This window comes from Rhopilema esculentum, chromosome 9 (genome assembly GCF_057945365.1).
Source record: "Rhopilema esculentum isolate cy_ngs chromosome 9, ASM5794536v1, whole genome shotgun sequence".
Lineage (NCBI taxonomy): Eukaryota > Metazoa > Cnidaria > Scyphozoa > Rhizostomeae > Rhizostomatidae > Rhopilema > Rhopilema esculentum.
In genome coordinates, this window is record NC_142823.1 from 7,449,123 (window position 1) to 7,469,700 (window position 20,578).

At 38.2% G+C, this 20,578-nt stretch overlaps 2 protein-coding genes across 2 annotated transcripts; one reads left to right on the forward strand and one right to left on the reverse strand.

The window, feature by feature from the left end:
- The first annotated feature begins 6,174 nt into the window (after positions 1-6,174).
- Positions 6,175-7,474, forward strand: LOC148959577 (uncharacterized). Its single transcript, XM_089110015.1, has 3 exons — positions 6,175-6,337; positions 6,717-6,917; positions 7,195-7,474. The coding sequence occupies exons 1-3, from the start codon at positions 6,283-6,285 to the stop codon at positions 7,266-7,268; spliced, it is 330 nt and encodes a 109-aa protein (XP_088966141.1). The 5' UTR covers positions 6,175-6,282; the 3' UTR covers positions 7,269-7,474.
- Positions 7,475-18,547: 11,073 nt separating this feature from the next.
- Positions 18,548-19,882, reverse strand: LOC135689259 (uncharacterized). The gene is made up of 3 exons (XM_065206423.2): positions 19,726-19,882; positions 19,039-19,176; positions 18,548-18,822 (listed from the first exon to the last, which is right to left on the reverse strand). Exons 1-3 carry the CDS (start codon positions 19,778-19,780, stop codon positions 18,647-18,649), a joined length of 369 nt encoding a protein of 122 aa, XP_065062495.2. The 5' UTR covers positions 19,781-19,882; the 3' UTR covers positions 18,548-18,646.
- Between the last annotated feature and the right edge of the window lie 696 nt (positions 19,883-20,578).

Below are 20,578 nucleotides of genomic sequence, written 5' to 3' on the forward strand. Positions count from 1 at the left end.
CCTCCTCCCCTGCAAAAAGGTCAACAAGCTGTTTCTTGTGAAATGCAAAGTTTTCCGATGGTAGATGATCTTGCTTATTTCTGAGAAAGGTGCGGAGTTAGTTTTCAATGCCATCCTGGGTAGGGTACTGAAGTTCTGAAGTTATTTTCACGTGAGATTCACCAGGCAAAAAAGGTTTTTCTGTTGCCCTAACTACAGTATATATTTTTTCTTTTGGCTTTCTTTGAAATGGCATTTATGTTTTTCTGTGTCGTCTTATCTTTTCCCTTTCGATCAGTTGTGAAAATGCTGTTTATAATATTCGTTTTTAGCAACATAAAAAGGCCTGTCATTTGGTTAAAACGACTATAAAGAGCATCAAAATTGGCCTCCCAAACGTCGAAGAGCTGTTGCTCTTTGCATTTTGTTCTATGTTTGTCATCTCAGGTTGGATTTTTTTGCTTTCTTGGAAAGTGTTTAGCAAAGCATGTGAGCTGAAAGTAGCAAATATTTGAAAAAAACTTTGCAAAAGAAATTTTCAGCAGTTTTACAAGTTACTCTCGATTAAAAATATTTTCAATATATTGATTAATCAACTTACAATGTTTTCTAATCATTGTAAAGCTTGCAATTTTTTTTGGATAGGATTTGATGCTTACTCTCTCTTCCCTTAGTTTTTACTAGCGAAAGATGCCAGCATCAGGGACCACTGTTCTATTTGAGAAGGAATCTAAAAAAGGTAGATCTAAGAGAAAACTACTGTATCAGCTCTTGGAATCCTGGAACACTTCATAAACGCTACATTATGTTCAACATCAGTGTAATTGGCAAGAGTCCTCCATGTGTGGAGGCACCTGGTTCTGGAGGACACAATCCCTTGGTTTCACTGGTAAGGGTCCTCTGTCTGTGGAGGCTCTTGGTAATGGCTGACAAGACTCTAGTATTTATGGACAAGTTTTCTTACAGAGGCATCAGAGATAAAGATGGAAGATCGGTTGTAGTACTGTTAAATCTTCTCTTCTTGCTGACTTCACTGGTAAGTTTCTTTTACAAATTTTGTTTCTTTTCTAGTAAAATGATTGTTTTGAAAGTCTATGATGAACTGACAGCCGTAACGTTACTAAGGTGTTGTTCTCTCACGGACATTTTTTTCTTGTTTTCTTATTGGTTTATTTTGAAGGGTTTTGGGAGTTTCGCTCGTAGCGGATGAAGGCCATTATTTCTTCTTCTAACCCCCCCCCCCCATTCCCAACGACAATAGCAACAACATGGCCTAACCATTTTTCACTCAAGACTCTGTTGTAAAGTGAACATAGCAACGCGATTGCATATAAAAAGACAAGCAACAGCGATGTTTTAGTTACATTTGAAATCTTTTATGATCGAGAAGAAGGAGTTGAAATACAGCTAAGCGTTGAAAAATCAGAAAACTGACAAAGCGGGACATGGAAGGGTCACAAAAAGGGATCTATCATTGCATGAACAGCGTGTATTAGTAAAGCCAGACATGAGGGGTGTCTGTGAGCATGTGGGCCTAATCCTATCGTAACTTTCTTCCTGTTACCTAAACAGCCGTGAAACTTGCTAAACTTGCTTGAAAAATAAGTAGTCGCTTAGCTGAGAAATACCCTTTCCGCTGTTTTTTGACTTGGGAACTCTACCAACCAACAACTGTCAGTAACAACAACAATTTTGGTGCACCCAAAAACGACCTTTAAAGGTTATAAATGGCAACTAATTCTTTGAATCTACCATCAGTAAAGAACATAAAGGATGTGTGTAATTTATGTTTACAACTGTTCTACCACGGTCATACATAGGCTTGCAAGGTTTGTTTAAATGGAATATTCTGAACTTGACAAATACTGGTGAAAAACTCGTGAAATTTAACATAGTTATTTGCTGCAGTATAATAGCGAAATAGTCAACGCTTTTGTTCAAGTGTTTGGTTACCGTCTTGGAAGAATATCGTCTTGATATTTCCGATACTAGACACATAACTCACTCCAACTAAATTAGAACTATGAGTGGCATCAAACATTCTAGAGAAGACTGTAATGAAGAAACTGATTTTTATGTTATGAGCACTATCGTTCAAACGGAACTAAGCATTTACAAAAGATATCGGATTGAAATCCTCAGTATTCAAAAATGTATCTTACAACAAAAGTAGAAATAGTTTTGTAAATAAAAGTTCTTCTTCCCATCTTGATCATTTCCAGCAAACAAATCCTCGTATACATCCTCTACGCTTTTTTGCCTGAAGTTCCTCAATGATGTTTTCTTTCTCCGCAACTCTTTGCATAAGGTCCTCGATGACTCCCTTCAATCCATAACTGTCTTGTTTCATTCTCTCGACATTGCTTTGTAAACGTTGGCCATCTTCAGTTAGCTTTGCGTTCATTGATCTTAAATTGACACACTTGTCTTCCAGCTGATTTATTTCTGCCACGAACGACATCTTCGCATTGATTCGGTCAGTTTGCTCTTCCAAGAACTTTTCGTGGGCCTCGGTGTTTTCCTTGCGCATTACAAGTACTCTCTTCCTGAGCCGTGTGTTGTCTTCTTCAAGCTGTGAGTTCTGCTGTTCAACAATTTGATATTGGTCAAAAAGCTTCTGATATTCCTCTGCTCTCTGCTCCTCGTTATGTTGTCGAAGCCTATTCTCGTTTTCTGCCTGAGCAAGTTCAAATTGCAGCTGCTGAATGTGATCTCTAAGTGAGGCACTTTCCTTCTGTTTAACAACGCCTTCTACGTCATTCACAATGTCATTTAGAAAATTTGTCACTGTCAGTTGCAGTTTCTGATCTTCCATCTCGTTCTTCACTTGATCGAGTTCAGCTTTAAGATTCTTGTTTTGCACACGCAGACGATAACTCTTGACCTGCTCATCGTACAGCTTTACTTCATGTTGATCAGCCATCTTTTTAACTTTTGCCTTCCACTTTGCTTCGATGGTCTTGATCTTCTCGTGCTTGCCTTCCAGTGCATTCAGCAAAGAGTTTCTATCCACCGTCATTTCGTGGAGCTCGTAAGCCAAAAGGGTAGAATGGTCTTCAAATGTTTTAGCTTTGACTCTCAAAGACTCGATTTGTATCTTGTTATCTTCATTGTTCTTTCTCTCGTCAGCGAGGGGCTTTTGTAACTTCTCGATTTCTTCCTTGAGGCTGCTGTTTTCTTCCTTCAAATCTTCTTTTTCATTTGCATGTTGGTTGAAAATCAGAAAATTGGGTTGAGATTCGACATCTGTTAGAGATTCCTGGTCTTTGAATGATGTGCGATGCTCTGTTGTAGTTGGCTGGTACACTAACGCATCTGCTTCTTCGAGATCATTCAGTTCCTAAAATACAATTTTCACGATGTTCAGTTCAAAATAGCTTCTATTGCCAGTGTAGCTAATTAAAACAACATTAAAGAAAAGTTTCCTCTTGCCATGAATTTGAAAACTTTGTTCGTTCAGATATTGTTCTCAATCTTTCATCATTTCCATTACAATACTATTCCATCCACCACTAGAGATAGGGATGAAATTCTGAGAGCAAACAAGGAATAATAAGGGCTTTTATCTTTTTTTCAGAATCTTTAACATCTTACCTCGGATACTTGTCTCGGTGCTTGACAATTTTCTTGTTCGGTATACAGACTGTCAAGAAGTTGCTTGTTTGTGCATCGCAATTCTGCCATTTCTGTTGACGAACGATTGCTTCCTTCTTTCAATGCAGCCATTTGTTGCCTCAAATTAACCAGCTCCTCGTTCAGCATAATCATGCGATCCTTCTCTCGCATTCTTCTTCTCTTGTTTCGCGATATATTCGTATCTGCCATGTTTTAGAGATTCTTAAACAGTGTTTCGATATTGAATCATAAAACATTTAGATAAATATATGGCTAACATCGAATTTATAGCGATTTTCAACTGTCTGTGACGTCAGATTGATGAGACTCGAAATCGAGTTTCTTTCGTCACAGTAAACTTGGGATTAATCATCCAAATGGAGACTGAGAACAAAGAGCATTGTCTGGAAAACCCAGATTGTGCAAAAAACCATAATGGCGACATGTTTCGGATTATTGGTAAAGCCCGATCGTCGTTCCATCTAGCAGTTTTGGAATCTATCTACATTAGCACGAAAAAACTGCTATTGTGTAGACAAACGGAGTTCGTTTTTTCTTAGGACTCCAGTGGTAACATCACAGTAAACTTTGGATTAATCATCGAAATGGTGGCCAGGAGAATAGAGTTCTGTCTTTCTTTTCAACGATTAAAGTTTTGGAATTATATTTGTATATCTGAATCTTTGAGCCAATTGAATTAGCTTAATAACGAACCCAGCAAGATTTTTCAAGCAAAATAAATCTGCATTAAACCTCTTCCTTCAATATAAAGTAAATTATTAGTTTTTAATTCTGCTTTGCGATGGAAGTAAGCGCAATAAGCAAAGTGTATGTTTTATTTTATTAGATATATCACGTCCACAGCTATTTTTATTATCAGAAAAAGGGGAAAGGACTGAAATCAAAACAAACTTCGTTAACCTCGTTATAGACTGAGGTAGACCTTGACATTGTTTTCTCTAATAAAAACTTTTAGGAATGGAACAGAAGGAAAGTAATATCAAAAAATTATCACGGTCTTCAAATATCTTAATCCGCAGACCAGGAAAACTCAAAAAATGAACAGAATAGCTTTAAGTTTTAATGTGTTTAGACTTGGAATGGCTTCACAGCTGATTGTAAGCTTGCATCTTTCATAAACATCTTTGAACCATTTGTTGCTGAATTGTGTATAGATGTTCAAATTTGGTCGTTTCATTGCAGATTTTTATGCTTGATACCTAGTTCTGATGATAAGAGGTTTTTATGAAGGCATTAAAGATATTGAATTGCACAAATTTAATTCAGTTTTTATGCCGTTCTAAGTATTGTAAATTCATATTTCAAAGTCAGCATATCAAAAGGGTTACCTACCTTAGATATGCAAAATGAAGTAAAAAGTGTTTGAAAAGGTGGCAAACATCGCATTAGGATACATCATGTGAAATGAACTCTATCAAAACTGTAGCTTCAGTTACAAAGCAGAGATGAAAGGTAGGGCCCCTATTCTAAATAGCAATTCGCTTAGATTGTTAATTTAGGGTTGCTGACTTTTAAAATCATTGGTTAGAGGCGGAGAATATACCGCACACAAGTTGTTTTATATAAGGCCTTTCTGCAGCTAGGCAAAAACAGGCGATACACCAGGAGTAGCGTTAGAAAATTCATCCATTTTTGCTCAGAGAGTTTGCACAAACAAACAAAAAATTATTATTACTAATATTCTACCGTAGCTGTTGCGATCCTACTAAACCGTTGCCCAGTTCGACCCAACGCGGATCAAAAAGAAACATTTTCAACCGTTTTATGAGAGTAACTTCTTAAGAGCTACGTGTAAGTAGCTTTAAAAGTTTACTTTTGGTCATTTTTGGTGACAATAGGAAAGACGTAAAGCGATACATCAACGTGAGGAATCTCCCCTGGTTCTGTGCCTGGAAAAGCGACGATAGGCCTTGTGGTATCTTGCGATCATGGTTTCGTGCTAGTTTGTTTGGGAACAGTTTTTTTCTTCTTTGATGACGTTCCCAAATCAATTATGATCCCGCTTGTTTTCTCTAGTGTCAATGTTTAGGCACGGGAAATAATTGTAATGATATCAGAAAAATAATCCATTTTCACTGAAAGAGGTTGCACAAACGTGGGACACGTGACTACGGGGTACTGTTCAAAGTCACGTCATCCCAATGGCTGTCACAAAAACCCACTTGTAACCTTGCAGTCACTTTGAAAAGATATCCCAAGGAGAGTTTTTATAGTAGTTATGGTTTAATGGAATTTTTGTGCCTTTGACTTCCTTAAATTTTTCAAGGGCATTCGGCACGTTTAACTCGGTAGTTAGCAAGTCGTTATTTCCCATATCGAAGAATTTAATGGAATGTGAGAGGAAGGCCCAACTGGGACTGGTTGACTTGGATTAGAATGGATCTTTTCACTACAATAAGGGTATATAAATCCGATGAAATACAAAAAACCCTAGAGATTTTCGGCAATAATCAAGCTTTATTCCAGAAGCATGTTTTAACAGTTGAGGGAGCTGGCTATTTGACAAAAAATAACTATGTTAACCGGAAATCAAGATACTGGGGTATAAAAAAGCAGACTCGTGCAGTTTTAGCAGTTTCGCTTAGAGGCAGAGAATAGAGATATTCTGTGTTGGAGGAGAGGTGGTAAAGTACGTCTGAGCTGAGAACGCTGTGAACCTGTTCCAAGATGAAGAAGGTGTTGCTGTTTTGTGTCCTTCTTGGATTTGTCATTTCAATCAATGGTAGGTGCAGCCTTGCTTGCTATTTTTTGTTTAAAGAGCTGGCAAAAAATGATCCATGCATTTATTATATTTATTAGCAATTCAATGCTTGTGAAAAATTGCATCTGTTTGATAGTGTCCCCGAAAGCTATAAAATTCGAAAGTTTTGATCAGGCTTCTCATTGTAAGTAGATATAAACTTATTGTAAAGAGCAATAACTTTCGTATGTTGTGTTATCCCTTTACTTGCCTTTACATTTGAGACTGACTTTAACCCCAGACAATCAGCATTTTTGCTCGTAAGCACACTACAGTACTAAGCAAATGACGATTCCCATATTTCACTAAGCAATTATCTGTTCAGATAGGGAGGCTTACATCACTTTTTTGAATTTCATAGCTGCAAGTGTTGAGGAAGACTCCAACGAAGTGGCGGTGAAGAGTGACCCCGAAGAGTTTCAGGTAGAGGAAGATTCTGCAAGCATAGAAGAAAACGAGCCAGAATCTAAACAACCCACTGACGGTGAGAACAGTGATGTTGAAGAAATGGAAGAGAACAGCCATGCCACAGAACCGGAAGGGGACAGTGAATTAGCTGAAGGTACTAGTCGCCTTTAAATGTCGTTAATTCTTTGGCGGTATACAAAGTTTGCACTTCTACCAATAGCTTTCAATGTTATTTGTTGGTAATTGAGGCTCATTATTGCCCTCATAAAATCTCATAACAAAATGTTGTCCTTCTTTAGTTATTATAAGACGTTAAGATTATCATTTACTGCTAATTAGCTCAAGGCTCTTTAGGGCCTAGATTTACTTCCAAGCTTTTCGTTATATCAATTTGTGTTCCTTTATTTAAATTTTTAAATGGTCTCTTTCAGCTATTTCTGAACAGTCAGCAAAGGACGGCTCTGTATTTGGTCCACTCTGGAGGAGACGCAGGCGCAGAACCTAATAGCACAGACGTTATTGGCGGAGACGTTTACGGCGATGAAGTTGTTCTTGGCGCAGGCGTTTTGGGCGCAGACGCTCAAGGCGAAAAAAATGGTGGCGCAAATGATACGGAAAATAAACGAAGAAATTATTAAGATCCGCCATTTTAATTTCTGTTTTTATGTTTGCTCATTTAAAGCAGTTGATATAGATTGACTGAGAAGGAAATTGGGTTGTTTTTTATTTGTATTCTGACAGGGACCTAAATCATTTAGCATTAGACAATGAGCTCTGTTCGCTTCAAAATGGCAAGTGCCTATCCATATTTTTGAAGGATGAAAAAGGAGAGAACAAAATGTCTTAGGATCGTTCCTTTATGATATTTGCAGCTAGGGGGGGGGTGGTTTGTGCCCCATTAGATAGCCTGATGGGTATTTGAGATAGGGTATCTATCACGAAATATGATTTTTTGTGGAAACTCTATTTCAAAATGCAACATTATGTGAAATATTTGGACCGGTATTCTTATATTTGGAGGATGAGCCTCAATGCCGGCGACTTTAAAATTACCCTGATTTTGCCACTTTACTTAAAAATACTTAGATTACGTTAAAATTCATTTAACGTTAAAAGAATTAGCCAAATTTACCAGTTATAATACGAAAATACCACATGACTAGGAAAATACTTATGACGAGAAACTGAAACTACAAGAACGTAGCGCTGTTACCCTGGTATGGCTTGGCGGTATAAAATATTATAACCATAATAATATTTGCTTTAGGATTGAAATAACCTATGAAGAATCTTTTTTTTATCTGATGAAATATTCTTGCAGTGTAACATTCTTGAAGTTCTGATTAATTTCATACTTGTTGCAGTTTTCGACTTAATTTGTAACAAAGGGTCACTATTTCGCTATTAAGTAGTATATCGGTGCCAAGAAAGTGCTTTAGAATTGCAATAACCCCACAAAGTGATTGAATTTTTTTCTTATACCAAAATGTTTATTATTTCAATGTTCTAAACGCAGAAATCACCCTTATCATCTTTATCCTGAATATTACAAAGTACTCCATCGTTTTCTAATTAACAGTCAGGCTGTTGATCATATAATTATCCAGCAAGTAGAGAGCTCATCCAAAAAGCTGTGAAAAACTGCACAAAGTATGTAACACTGGTAATTGTCTCTTTAATTGATAGGCTTGCTTCATAACTTTTAGAGATTGTTCAATCTTCATAATTTGCGAAAAATGGAATTTTCCCTGTTTACTTGCTAGGGGGACGTTGTACCTGCCCTCTACCTGCTAGGAATTACGTAGTGCAAGTCTAACCTTGAGGTCAAAATCTAAGAAATCTTACGTAAATTTGAGGTCTAGCACCTAGTAAAGTTGCTTTTTGGAAACATTCTATAAAAAATTATCTATCTTTGTTTTTGTTCATTTCTCCTATTTTGAATCATCAGCCATGCAAATGGGTTGCCAAACTCAGAGTTAGCAAAGTCAAATCAAAGGTTTCAAAAATCCAGTTAATGCTAAATTTGGAAAGGAGGCTGAGGGGCAACAAAAATTGTAATTATGAAAATGACGTTGCTCTTGTCCTATAATGTAGAAAACAGATTCTACATTAACAATGATCCAATATAATTAAATTCCCTTTGAAAAAATTTTACGTCATTGTAAAGCAACCTTCATACAGAATTGGTGAGTTTCATCTGATAAATTTTGATTAATTGAAATAAATCACGTCTGATATGTGACATGGTACGCCTTTTCGGTGTCCCTTGGGCTTTTTTGGCACAGGTTGTACTATTGTGATGCGTTTGTTCATTGTAGCAGCGCTCGAATAAGCATTACATTGTGTCTTTTATATGGCCAAAGCAACGCGCGTGCAAGTGTGCATTGGCATTGAGTGTACAGATTGTATGTTCCCATAGTCTCATCCTCTCACGTTACAAGACAATCTAGAGGTTTACTGTGGAGAGCCAAGGTTTTTCCTAGCGATGCAAACGACTGAATTGGCACTATACCTGGTAGCATTCGGTTATTTTGCTAGATTTAACGCTGAAGTTGGTGAGATTATTTTCAGTTCTTCCTCTCAAGATGCATTTCATTTACTTATTCTTAAACAGTGTTTGGAAATGTCTTCTCAAAAGATGCACGCCTATTGCTGAGCAACGAAACGCTTATTTAGCTTACATGCAAATCTTTGAGATGAATTATTTTGGTTGTTGTTTGACAAAAGCAGTAACCCAAGCTTGGTGGTATGCCAAAACATATAAATCAATTACTCATTTTTTTACTACTGTTTACCATCAATCCAGGCTTATCTGAAAACTACTACAAAGATGAATATTTCTTCACCCATGCCATTTTGTTTCGTCTTTGTAATCTGCATTATTGCCCAATGTTTAATCATTTAGCTCCCCCTTTTTCTAAAGTGTGACTAAAGTTCTTTTGCTTTCGCTCTTTTCAGCTCTCTTGTAGTTGTTTTTATCCAGTTATTCCAATCAAACTTTCTTATGCAAACACCTTTTACGAGCTTCAGCCAGTTACTTGGTTCAAACCTGGGTAGTTTATGCTAGGTTAGTGGCCCAATATTGACCCCCCACCCCCTTCTCCCCTGCAAAAAAAATGGGATATTTCTTGTGAAATGCAAAGTTTTCCAATGATAGGTGATCTTGCTTATTTCTGAGGAAGGTGCGGAGTTAATTGTGAATACCATCCTGGGTAGGGTACTGAATTTTGACGTCAGATTCACCAGGCAGAAAAGGGTTTTATTTGTTGCCCAAACTACAGTATATATTTTTTTTGGCTTTCTTTGAAATGGCGTTCATGTTTCTCTGTGCCGTCTTATCTTCCTTATTCGATCCGTCGTGAAAATGCTGTTTAAAATATGCGTTTTTAGAAACAGAAAAAGGCCTGTCATTTGGTTAAAACGACTATAAAGAGCATCAAAATTGGCCTCCGAAACGTCGAAGAGCTGTTGGGTTATTTTTGTCATCTCAAGTTAGGTTTTTTTGCTTTCTTGGAAACTGTTTAGCAAGCATGGAAGCTGAAAGTAACAAATACTTGCAAAATATTTTGTAAAATGTATTTTCAGCAGTTTTGCAAATTACTCTCGATTAAAAATGTTTTCCATATATTGATTAATGAACTTACAATGTTTCTTAATCATTGTAGAGCTTGCAATTTTGTTTTTTGGGTAGGAATTGATGCTTACTCTCTCTTGCCTTAGGTTTTACTAGCGAAAGGTGCCAGCATCAGAAACGACTGCTCAATTTGAAAATCTTGGCATCCTGGAACACTTCATAAATGCTACATTTTGTTCAACATCCGTGTTATTGACAAGTGTCCTATATGTGTGGAAGCACTTGGTTCTGGAGGACACAATCCCTTGGTTTCACTGGTAAGGGTCCTCTGTGTGGAGGCTCTTGGTAATGGCGGACAAGACTCTAGGTGTTATGGACAAGTTTTCATACAAAGGCATCTTCATCAGAGATAAAGATGGAAGATCGATGGTAGTACTGTTAATTCTTCTCTTTTTGCTGACTTCACTGGTGAGTTTTTTTACACCTTTTTTTCTTTTCTAGTAAAAAGATTGTACCACATCAAGTTATATTTGGAAGTCTGTGATGAATTGACAGCCGTAACGTTACTAAGGTGGTGCTCTCTCACGGGCCTTATTTTATTGTTTTCTGGTTGCGTTATTTTGGCGGGTTTCGGGAGCTTTGCTCGTGGCGGATGAAGGCCATTATTTCTTCTTCTAGCCCCCCCCCCCTTCCCCCAACGACAACAGCAACAGCATGGCCTAACCATTTTTCACTCTGTTGTAAAGTGAACATAGCAATGCGATTGCATATAAAAAGACAAGCAGCAGCGGAGTTTTAGTTCCATTTGAAATCTTTTATGATCGAGAAGAAGGAGTTGAAATACAGCTAAGCGTGGAAAAATCAGAAAACTGATAAAGCGGGACATGAAAGGGTCCAGAGAAGGGATCTATCATTGCATGAACACTTTGCGTGTATTAGTAAAGCCAGACATGAGGGGTCTCTGTGAGCATGTGGGCCTAATCTTATCGTAACTTTCTTCCTGTTACCTAAACAGCCATGAAACTTGGTAAACTTACAAAAATTTTTTGCTTAAAATATATAAGTAGTCGGTTAGCTGAGAAATACCCTTTGCGCTATTTTTGGACTTGGGAACACTACCAACCAACAACTGTCAGTAACAACAACAATTTTGGTGTACCCAAAAACGACCTTTAAAGGTTAAAAATGGCAACTTATTCTTTGATACAGTCTTGCAAGAATATCGTCTTGATATTTCCGATACTAGACACATAACTCACTCCAATTAAATTAGAACTGTGAGTGCCATAATCAAACATTCTAGAGAAGACTGTAATGAAGAAACTGATTTTTATGTTATAAGCTCTATCGTTCAAACGGAAATAAGTATTAACAAAATATATCAGATTGAAATCCTCAGTATTTAAAAATGTATCTTGCAGCACAAGAAGAAATAGTTTTGTAAATAAGAGTTTTTCTTCCCATCCTGATCATTTCCAGCAAACAAATCTTCGTATACATCCTCTACGCTTCTTTGCCTGAAGTTCCTCAATGATGTTTTCTTTCTCCGCAACTCTTTGCATAAGGTCCTCGATGACTTCCATCAGTCCATCGTTGTCTTGATTCTTTCTCTCGAAGGCGCTTTTTAAACGTTGGCCATCTTTAGATAGGGTTACATTCGCCTCTTTTAAACTGGTATAGTTCTCTTCAAGCTGCTTTATTTGTGCCACGAACGACATCTTCGCATTGATTCGGTCAGTTTGTTCCTCCAAGAACTTTTCGTGGGCCTCCGTATTTTCCTGGCGCATCACAAGTACTCTCTTCTTAAGCAGTGTGTTGTCTTCTTCAAGCAGTTCGATCTGCTGTTCAACAATTTGGTATTGGCCAAAAAGCTTCTGATATTCTTCTTTTCTCTGATTTTCTTGTTGCTCTTCAAGCCTCTTCTCGTTTTCTGCTTGAACAAGCTCAAATTGCAGCTGCTGAATGTGATCTCTAAGTGACGCACTTTCCTTCTGTTTAACGACGTCTTCTACGTCATTGACAATGTCATTTAAAAAATTTGTCACTGTCAGTTGCAGCTTTTGATCTTCCATCTCGTTCTTCACTTGGTCGAGTTCAGCTTTAAGATTCTTGTTTTGCACACGCAGACGATAACTCTTGACCTGCTCATCGTACAGCTTTACTTCATGTTGATCAGCCATCTTTTTAACTTTTGCCTTCCACTTTGCTTCGATGGTCTTGATCTTCTCGTGCTTGCCTTCCAGTGCATTCAGCAAAGAGTTTCTATCCACCGTCATTTCGTGGAGCTCGTAAGCCAAAAGGGTAGAATGGTCTTCAAATGTTTTAGCTTTGACTCTCAAAGACTCGATTTGGACTTTGTTATCTTCATTGTTCTTTCTCTCGTCAGCGAGTTGCTTTTGTAACTTCTCGATTTCTTCCTTGAGGCTGCTGTTTTCTTCCTTCAAATCTTCTTTTTCATTCGCATGGTAGTTGAAAATCAGAAAATCAGGATAAGATTCGACATCTGTTTGAGATTCCTGGTCTTTGAATGGTGTGCGATGCTCTGTTGTAGTTGGCTGGTACACTAACGCATCTGCTTCTTCGAGATCATTCAGTTCCTAAAATACAATTTTCACGATGTTCAGTTCAAAATAGCTTCTATTGCCAGTGTAGCTAATTAAAACAACATTAAAGAAAACTTCCTATTGCCATGAATTAAAAACTTTGTTCGTTAAAATACTGTTCTCAATCTTTCATCATTTCCATTACAATACTGTTCTATCCACTTTTAGAGATAGGTATGAATTTCTAAGAGCAAACGAAGAATAATAAGGGCTTTTATCTTTTTGTTTCAGAATCTTTAGCATCTTACCTCAGATTCTTGTCTTGGTGCTTGAAAACTTTCTCGTTCGGTATGCAGACTGTCAAGAAGTTGCTTGTTTGTGCATCGCAATTCTGCCATCTCTGTTGACGAACGATTGCTTCCTTCTTTCAATGCAGCCATTTGTTGTCTCAAATGAACTAGCTCCTCGTTCAGCATAATCATGCGATCCTTCTCTCGTATTCTTCTTCTCTTGTTTCGCGATATATTCGTATCTGCCATGTTTTCGAGATTCGTAAACAGTGTTTCGATATTGAATCATAAAACATTCTGATAAATATATGGCTAACATCGAATTTATAGCGATTTTCGTCAGTCTGTGACGTCAGATTGATTAGACGTGAAACCGAGTTTGTTTCGTCACAGTAAACTTTGGATTAATCATCCAAATAGAGGCTAAGAGAACAAAGAGCATTGACTGAAAAACCCAGATTGTGCAAAAAACCATAATGGTGACATGTTTCGGATTATTGGTAAAGCCCTATCGTCGTTCCATCTAGCAGTTTTGGAATCTATCTATATAGGCACAATAAAACCGCTATTGTGTAGACAAAAGGAGTTCGTTTTTATCTTAGGACTCCATTGCTAACATCTCAATCGGCAAGCGGAACTGATTGGTCAACCTCAACAGTCATGTTCTCGCGTTTCTGATCGGCCTATTTCGATCCCCAACTGGATATATGTATTTCCTTGCGTAGTGTTTTCGATCTATGTTCTGACGTTTTAAACTCTGAAGAGTGTCAGACGAAAAGCATTAGTTTACTCAAATGTTTTCTTTTTTAAAAGCCATTTCAAAATTGTTCTTATAAGAAATAGTGCACATCGCTTTCTTGGGGCATCAATTTAAGTCTTTGATGGAGAAAGGCATCCACGCCTTGCCGAAGCATAATCGCACGTCTTTGTGATTCTGTATTTCATAACAAAACCAGAGCAATGACTCCATAATTCTAGCCACCGCCCGTGCCCTCCTCCTATGTGACTGGGGAGAACCCAGGTTAGTTTGTGTATGGTAAACAAAGCCGTCGCTAGCGGGAAAAATTCTTATCGGCAAATTTTTCAGAAGTAGAGTTTTGTCGGGTTTTGCTTTCAAAGTTCCCAATGCAATAGCTTTAGCAAACAGTGGGGATGAAATGTGGATAAAACTGAAAAACCGCAAGCCTTCAGCAATTCAAAATAGATACAGATAGCGCTATGGGTGTCACAGAGGGGCAAATGTTCCCCAAAAATTTCAAATGACTCTCTGTCGGCAGCTTGAGTCTAGAGCCTAGCAGACAACTGTGAGCATATCTAGGGCCACCTAATTTCCACCTAAAGCTTTACTCGCGTCTTTAAAAAACAGTTTTTTTAACATAGAAATTTCTCGCCTGACAAGATTCAGAAAGAGAAAGGGTCAAAGTTTATTGAAAAACTCTGAACGTTGATCCTGGGGGTACTGGAAGCAAAAATTCTTTGCTCCCTCCGCTCGCAGGAGGCCTCGTCTTTCGGTTTTGCCCTAAGACCTCCGAAACCTCTCGGCGGTCCCGCCTGTAGTATCTGCTCATACAAACTAGGGTCCTATTTAAATGTGCTGAATTTCATACTCTTTGATCAATGAAATTAACTGCGTCAAAATGCCACGCCCTATTTTGTCGGCAAATTGGAGACTGGTACCCCCGTGAGTGAAAGTGTTTAGCGACGGCCCTGAGGGTAAACAGGTCTTTGATAACGGGTTGAACGAATGTAGCAGCGTGGTTAGAGAGCTTTACATCCAGCCTACGTCCACCAGCAGTGGCGGTTTTAGGGACTTATTTATTTATTATTTATTTCATTTTTATTGATTATATTTATACACAGAAACTCTATCAGCTACTAAGTTTAAAAAAAACTGCGGGGCCCGGGGCCAAAGACATCTGCGGGGCCCGTGGCCAAAGACATCTGCGCGGCCCGGGGCCAAAGACATCTGCGGGGCCCGGGGCCAAAGACATCTGCGGGGCCCTTGTTCTTTACAATTTCCATCGTTTTTCTTAGGTGTGGGGCCCCTTTTGGCTATCGTAAGCGCAGGGCCTGGGGCCATGGCCCCCCTGGACCCCCTTAAAACCGCCACTGTCCACAAGAGGTAGAGCTTATTCTAAGGAAAATTTCCAGCTCCGCAATTGATCATAATATCTCTTGGCGCCATTCACCTTTTGAAGCCAGTTTTCTGTCAGAGCAAATGCAAACCAATCCACTGAATATTTTATATTTGAATATTTATATCTGTAAATAAATGTAGTAGATCAACTTGTTACAGGTGTTGGCAGGGCCGCCAAGAGTTTTGGTGGTTGCGGTGTAAAAGAAGAGGTGGAGGCCTCTGCGAGCGAAGCGAGGAGAAAGTTATTGCAGCTTAAACTTTTAAATAAGCTTAAAAATGCGATTAAGGATCTTTCTTGCAGTCATTTTCTTGTAATTGTATAAAATGGTTTAATATTTTTAGGCATATTTTCGCTACGTTTGATCAATTCAGAATTCTTACAAAGAAATGTGATAAGAAAAATAATTAAATAACAAAACACTTCTTTTTTCTTTTATTTGCTTGTTCAAACTCCACAAAATTTGATATCCAGCTCCGCATTTTGAATTCCAGCTCAAAGAAAAAGACCCAATTCCAGTTTTGAATAACCTCTCTGAAATAAAGCAGTTTTTCAAATAATGGCAACCTGATGTGAATTTTTGGTTTCATTTTTATATTGTCTGGCACATTTCTCGCAACTTGGGTGCAAATAATTTTCTTGGCTTCAGAAGAGTCAAACAATAATTTTATTTGTCATGCGTACATTTTGCCTGGAAACTGTCTGGGATTGTGTATGATTGTGATTTCACAGGCATTGTGTACTGGAGATTGCGGAGAACTGTGATATTTGAAGTGTTTGTTATGTAGTGTTGTGTAGTGTAGCTATTTCTTTTGTAATTGATTCTCCTTTTGTCGTTTCAAAAACTTTAAAGGACATGGTTCATGGAGTTTCCTCGGTTTTCCCAGGCACCGCCCTGTACCCAATCAAACCATTTGTAAAGCAGTTAAAATAATTTTATGGGTTCACCACAATAAGTGTGCTTGCATTTTATACACCGTTGCTTCTTTTAAAAGTATCTAGATTGTCGTTATTTAGTTTACATTTGGAACTTTGAAGAAGTTTATGTATCAAAATGTTACCCAGGCCCATTATTGAAAGAAGCTGAATCGTGTTGACCTCAATATTCACCCAATCGTAAGGTTGCTGCTTGTTAAACGGTTACAAATTCAATAGCTGATTAAGATCTACTTGAAAATAAGACCGCCGTGATTCCTCTTCTTTATTGTTTAGTTTGCATTACATTTTAGCACGAGGAAACCCGTTTATTTTGGCCAGTGGTAGTCATGAAAACAGATCATAATATTATTTTATTGACATTTTTCTTCTAAAGAGTGACATCTAAAGATTGACATCAAAAGATCCGATATAAAAATTATGCCTTTGAAAAAGCATTTTTAAACCGAAGCAAATAAATGCAGATAGAAACAGCCGCAAGAACAGTATCAACGCTGAAAACAAAAAAACGGATTGTTATGAATAGATGCGATTAGCTTTTTCTAGAAGGGCACATTGTGTTAATGCTAACCAAATGGACTATGGAGTATGGATCAAAACAGCAGAAGGGCGCAACCCCGTCAGCTCTAACGAAATTTTTGCTCAAGTACATCCATACTTTGCTCCAGTATAGAACATGAATGATTCGCCAAAGATCTTAGGCATAAAACATCGGTACTTACGCCAAATTTTGGTGTAATTCTTCGGAAAAATTTTGGCATAATTCCATTGGCGTGGTCTGACTGTGCTAGGTTTTTATTCGAAAATTTGCCGACGTGGCGAAAACCATGCAATATTTGCCCTGACGAACTTTTCAAAATAAGACCCTGGGGGCAGGGGGCAATGCCCCCTCCCAATATTTTGCGAAAATTGTGTTTGAAGATCTTATAAGCGCAATATTTCGTAAGGTAGGTAAAGAAAAAGCTATATTTCTATCCATGCCCCCCAATCCAGTTTAGCAGTCTACGGGCCTGCATAAAAATGAATAAGTTTTAAATGTCTCCCATTGTAAACTAAACAAGAAAAAGAAACGAGATACAACTGGAAGACTTAGATGCATTACAAGCTTTACGCTCATAGAAATGTAGCCATGAATTGATATCTAAACATAGAAAGGAATGACTCGTTATTCTTGAAAGTTTCTTACTGAGAACTTTTATTTACTGTCTTCAATAGACAAGACAGGGTTTCTTACGATTGTATTTAGAAATTTGTTCAAAGCTATGTGTGTCGAAAATGCTGGGTTTGTCGCTAAAAGTTGAGAGTAACATCTTGACTTTTGGTAATTGAAAACTATTAGGGGATGGGGAATTGTTATAAGTGAAAGCTTACATGTATTGCCTAGGATCTTCCTTTCGACAAGCTTGATGTGGCAAGTATTCTAGATGAATTCCTAGCCATCCCTATAGAGTCATGTTTCGAAAAATTTTCTTGAATTCGGCCAAAATTCCAAACCATGGTGGTGGCCTTTATTTAACCCCTCAACAATCTAAACATATCGCCCTTCCCCCACTTTCATGAACGTTTCGTCAGCCCTGTCTGTGCTACTGATGCTACCATCTTGGTTGCTACGCAAACAATCAATTTACCTGGCTGCTCAACCAATGATCGGAAAAACATCAACCCCTATTATGTTTTGACTGTAAAATTACATATCAAGATTTTTTTGAGTAGGTTAGATTTTTCTTGAATAACTTAGATATTTTATTAAGTTCTACCCTGGGTACCAGGGCCTCAATGATCGAAAAAGTCGACCCCTCTGAATACCATTCGCCATTTTTTATCACTGAGGCCCCCCTTTTAAAAGTCCTTCAGATGGAAAACAATAATTTTTCCCCCGCTATGTCATGATTTTCTCTAATCTCTTATCCTACGTCAGAATTGAATTTCCAGTGAGAATGATGCTGACATGGAGTACAATTGTAGATCCCCTTTGTAAATCTTTTACACCCACGCCTTCATTCCTGGTGGTTACTAATTAGAATTAATAGCAATATTCCAATAACGTTTTAAGCCAGTTTAAAGAGTGATGCAACAAACAACTTTGGGGATACCCGTAAACTTATTATTGATTTTTGGGGCGCTTTCTCAATGACTTGGCCCGGGCCCTAAATTTAGAGCCAGTCCTTCCCTGATTCTTTTCTGATTCAAAGATTTATGATTAACTAATGACATTTATCGGAACTTTCCGCAAACTCTTTCTCATATGTCTAGAGTTAAATAGATGGCAGACCCTTTCAGAAAGTAGGAGAAAAAACAACACAATATCTTTCTCTACTGACCTTGGTCAACAGCTTCAAATATGCAAAAATTAAAAATGCAAAATAAAATTAGGGAGCAAAAAAGTTTCTTAAGCAGTTCTTTGCTTATTTTCCGCTACGTCTGCGCCAGGACCGTCTGCGCCAAGAACGTCTGCGCCAGGATCGTCTGCGCCAGGATCGTCTGCGCCAGGAACGTCTGCGCCAAGAACGTCTGCGCCAGGAACGTCTGCGCCATGAAGGATCTGATACAGAGCGGTCTTTTGCTATTTCCTCAGAATTGTCTAAAAGAGACCATTTACAAATATCAAGAAAGACCTAAAAAGTTAAGTAAAGAAACGCCCCAAGGAGATTTTGGAGTCAATTGAGCGTGAAGCTAACGCTCTGGGTTCAGCGCTCTTCGTTGGATTCAAATATGCATCTTTCAATAGGGCCCTGGACAAAACCGGAATACCGATTTTAACGCTCAAAAAACGGACTAAGTTAAAAGTCTATAGTACCTTCAGATAATTCATTGTCCTCTTCCGGTTCTGTAGCATCACTTTCCTCGTCTTCAGAGGGCTCTTCAGCTTCTGGGTCTTCCTCTTCCGGAACACTCTTCTCCGCCACCTCGTCGTTGTTTTCCTCGACAGTTGCACCTAAAAGATTAATTCAACCCGGTGTAAGCTTAACTATTGAAGATTGTTACTTAAAAAGATCACAATGGCATTTGCTAAGTAGGAATTTGCTTACGTGAACACTTTGATAAAATGCTGCATATTGAAACGATGTTTTAACTTTGTATCACAAAGCAAAGTATTTGATCTAGTCTTTTTATTATTTCTATAATTAGGGTATTTTGAGCAATGATTGTCTGGGGATAAATCTCAGCCTCAATGTTTATACGGCACGTAACATAGCGAGTAAGAACACCGATTATAGAGCGTCTGGTGCGGCGTCTTTGCTTTGAAAAATTAACAAAAAACATTGCGCTTTTCACCAAAATTCCATTTACTTACCAGTGTAGCCAGGGGTTATTTACTGTATAGCAGCTATGCATTCAATTTAACAGGCATCATCCAACAGCCCCACCAACGATCGTTCAAATCAAATCGTTCAAAAACTCTATCTTAATAATTCTAAACGAGTGCATGGATCTTTCTTCGCCAGTGTATTGATTAAATAAAAGCAAGCAAGGCTGCACCTACCGTTGATTGAAATGACAAGTCCAAGAAGGACGCAAAACAGCAACACGGCCTTCATCTTGGAACAGGATCACAGCGTTCTTAGCCCAAACCTGCCCTAGCACCAATGTTCCCACACAGAATATCTCTATTCTGTGCCTCGAACTGCTAACACAGCGCGATTCTGTTCATTTATACCCACAAATCTGTACTTCCGGTTGGCATAGATACTTTTTGACCAATAGACTGCCCTTTCTGCTGTCACAACCAATCACTGTTCTGTTCCACGCCTTTGAGACGTTGCCTAGCAGAGATGTTGGCAATTATTTACCGTGGGGATGGATCTCTTTGATCAAGATAACGAACACCACAAAACTCTGAGAACAAACAACAAAGAAACACAAATAAGGAAATCCGTAGAAAATAGATAACTGATATTTCGCCCGAGCGGGGCTTCATCGAGCAAATGAATAACTTTGCCCGATATCTTTATTACATAATGTTCCGACCCAAAATTCTGTAAATCCTTGAATCAGTCCCCCTGGGACATATCAATTTGGACACTCATTAGATTGGGGAAACAATTTCATCCTTTCGGTGGAAACGGACGTAGAAAAGGACCGTGTATTTCAGCCTTTATAGCTGAATCGTTTATACATTTGAGAGTAAATTTTATGTATAAGTATGCGAGTAGTTTTTGGTAGAGGCAGACGGAGCCTACAGGGCTCAGCAACAGGCGAACTGTGATGTTCTTGCGGCATGATAAAGTTGGTAGGTTTTGCATCTCTCTTGACTGTTTTGTATCTAGCTTAATTAGTGCTTAGCTATGTTAATTACTTAGCTTTGTTAATTTCTATCTTTCTTGATAGTTATATTC

What these genes read in the sequence shown, in the direction of transcription:
- LOC148959577 (XM_089110015.1), top strand. Translation starts at nt 6,283, where the DNA reads ATGAAGAAGGTGTTGCTGTTTTGTGTCCTTCTTGGATTTGTCATTTCA. An exon ending in ATTTGTCATTTCAATCAATG is followed by an intron (nt 6,338 to 6,716) that starts GTAGGTGCAGCC and finishes TGAATTTCATAG; the next exon opens with CTGCAAGTGTTGAGGAAGAC. An exon ending in GGACAGTGAATTAGCTGAAG is followed by an intron (nt 6,918 to 7,194) that starts GTACTAGTCGCC and finishes GGTCTCTTTCAG; the next exon opens with CTATTTCTGAACAGTCAGCA.
- LOC135689259 (XM_065206423.2), bottom strand. Translation starts at nt 19,780, where the DNA reads ATGAAGGCCGTGTTGCTGTTTTGCGTCCTTCTTGGACTTGTCATTTCA. An exon ending in ACTTGTCATTTCAATCAACG is followed by an intron (nt 19,177 to 19,725) that starts GTAGGTGCAGCC and finishes TTAATCTTTTAG; the next exon opens with GTGCAACTGTCGAGGAAAAC. An exon ending in GGACAATGAATTATCTGAAG is followed by an intron (nt 18,823 to 19,038) that starts GTACTATAGACT and finishes GGTCTCTTTTAG; the next exon opens with ACAATTCTGAGGAAATAGCA.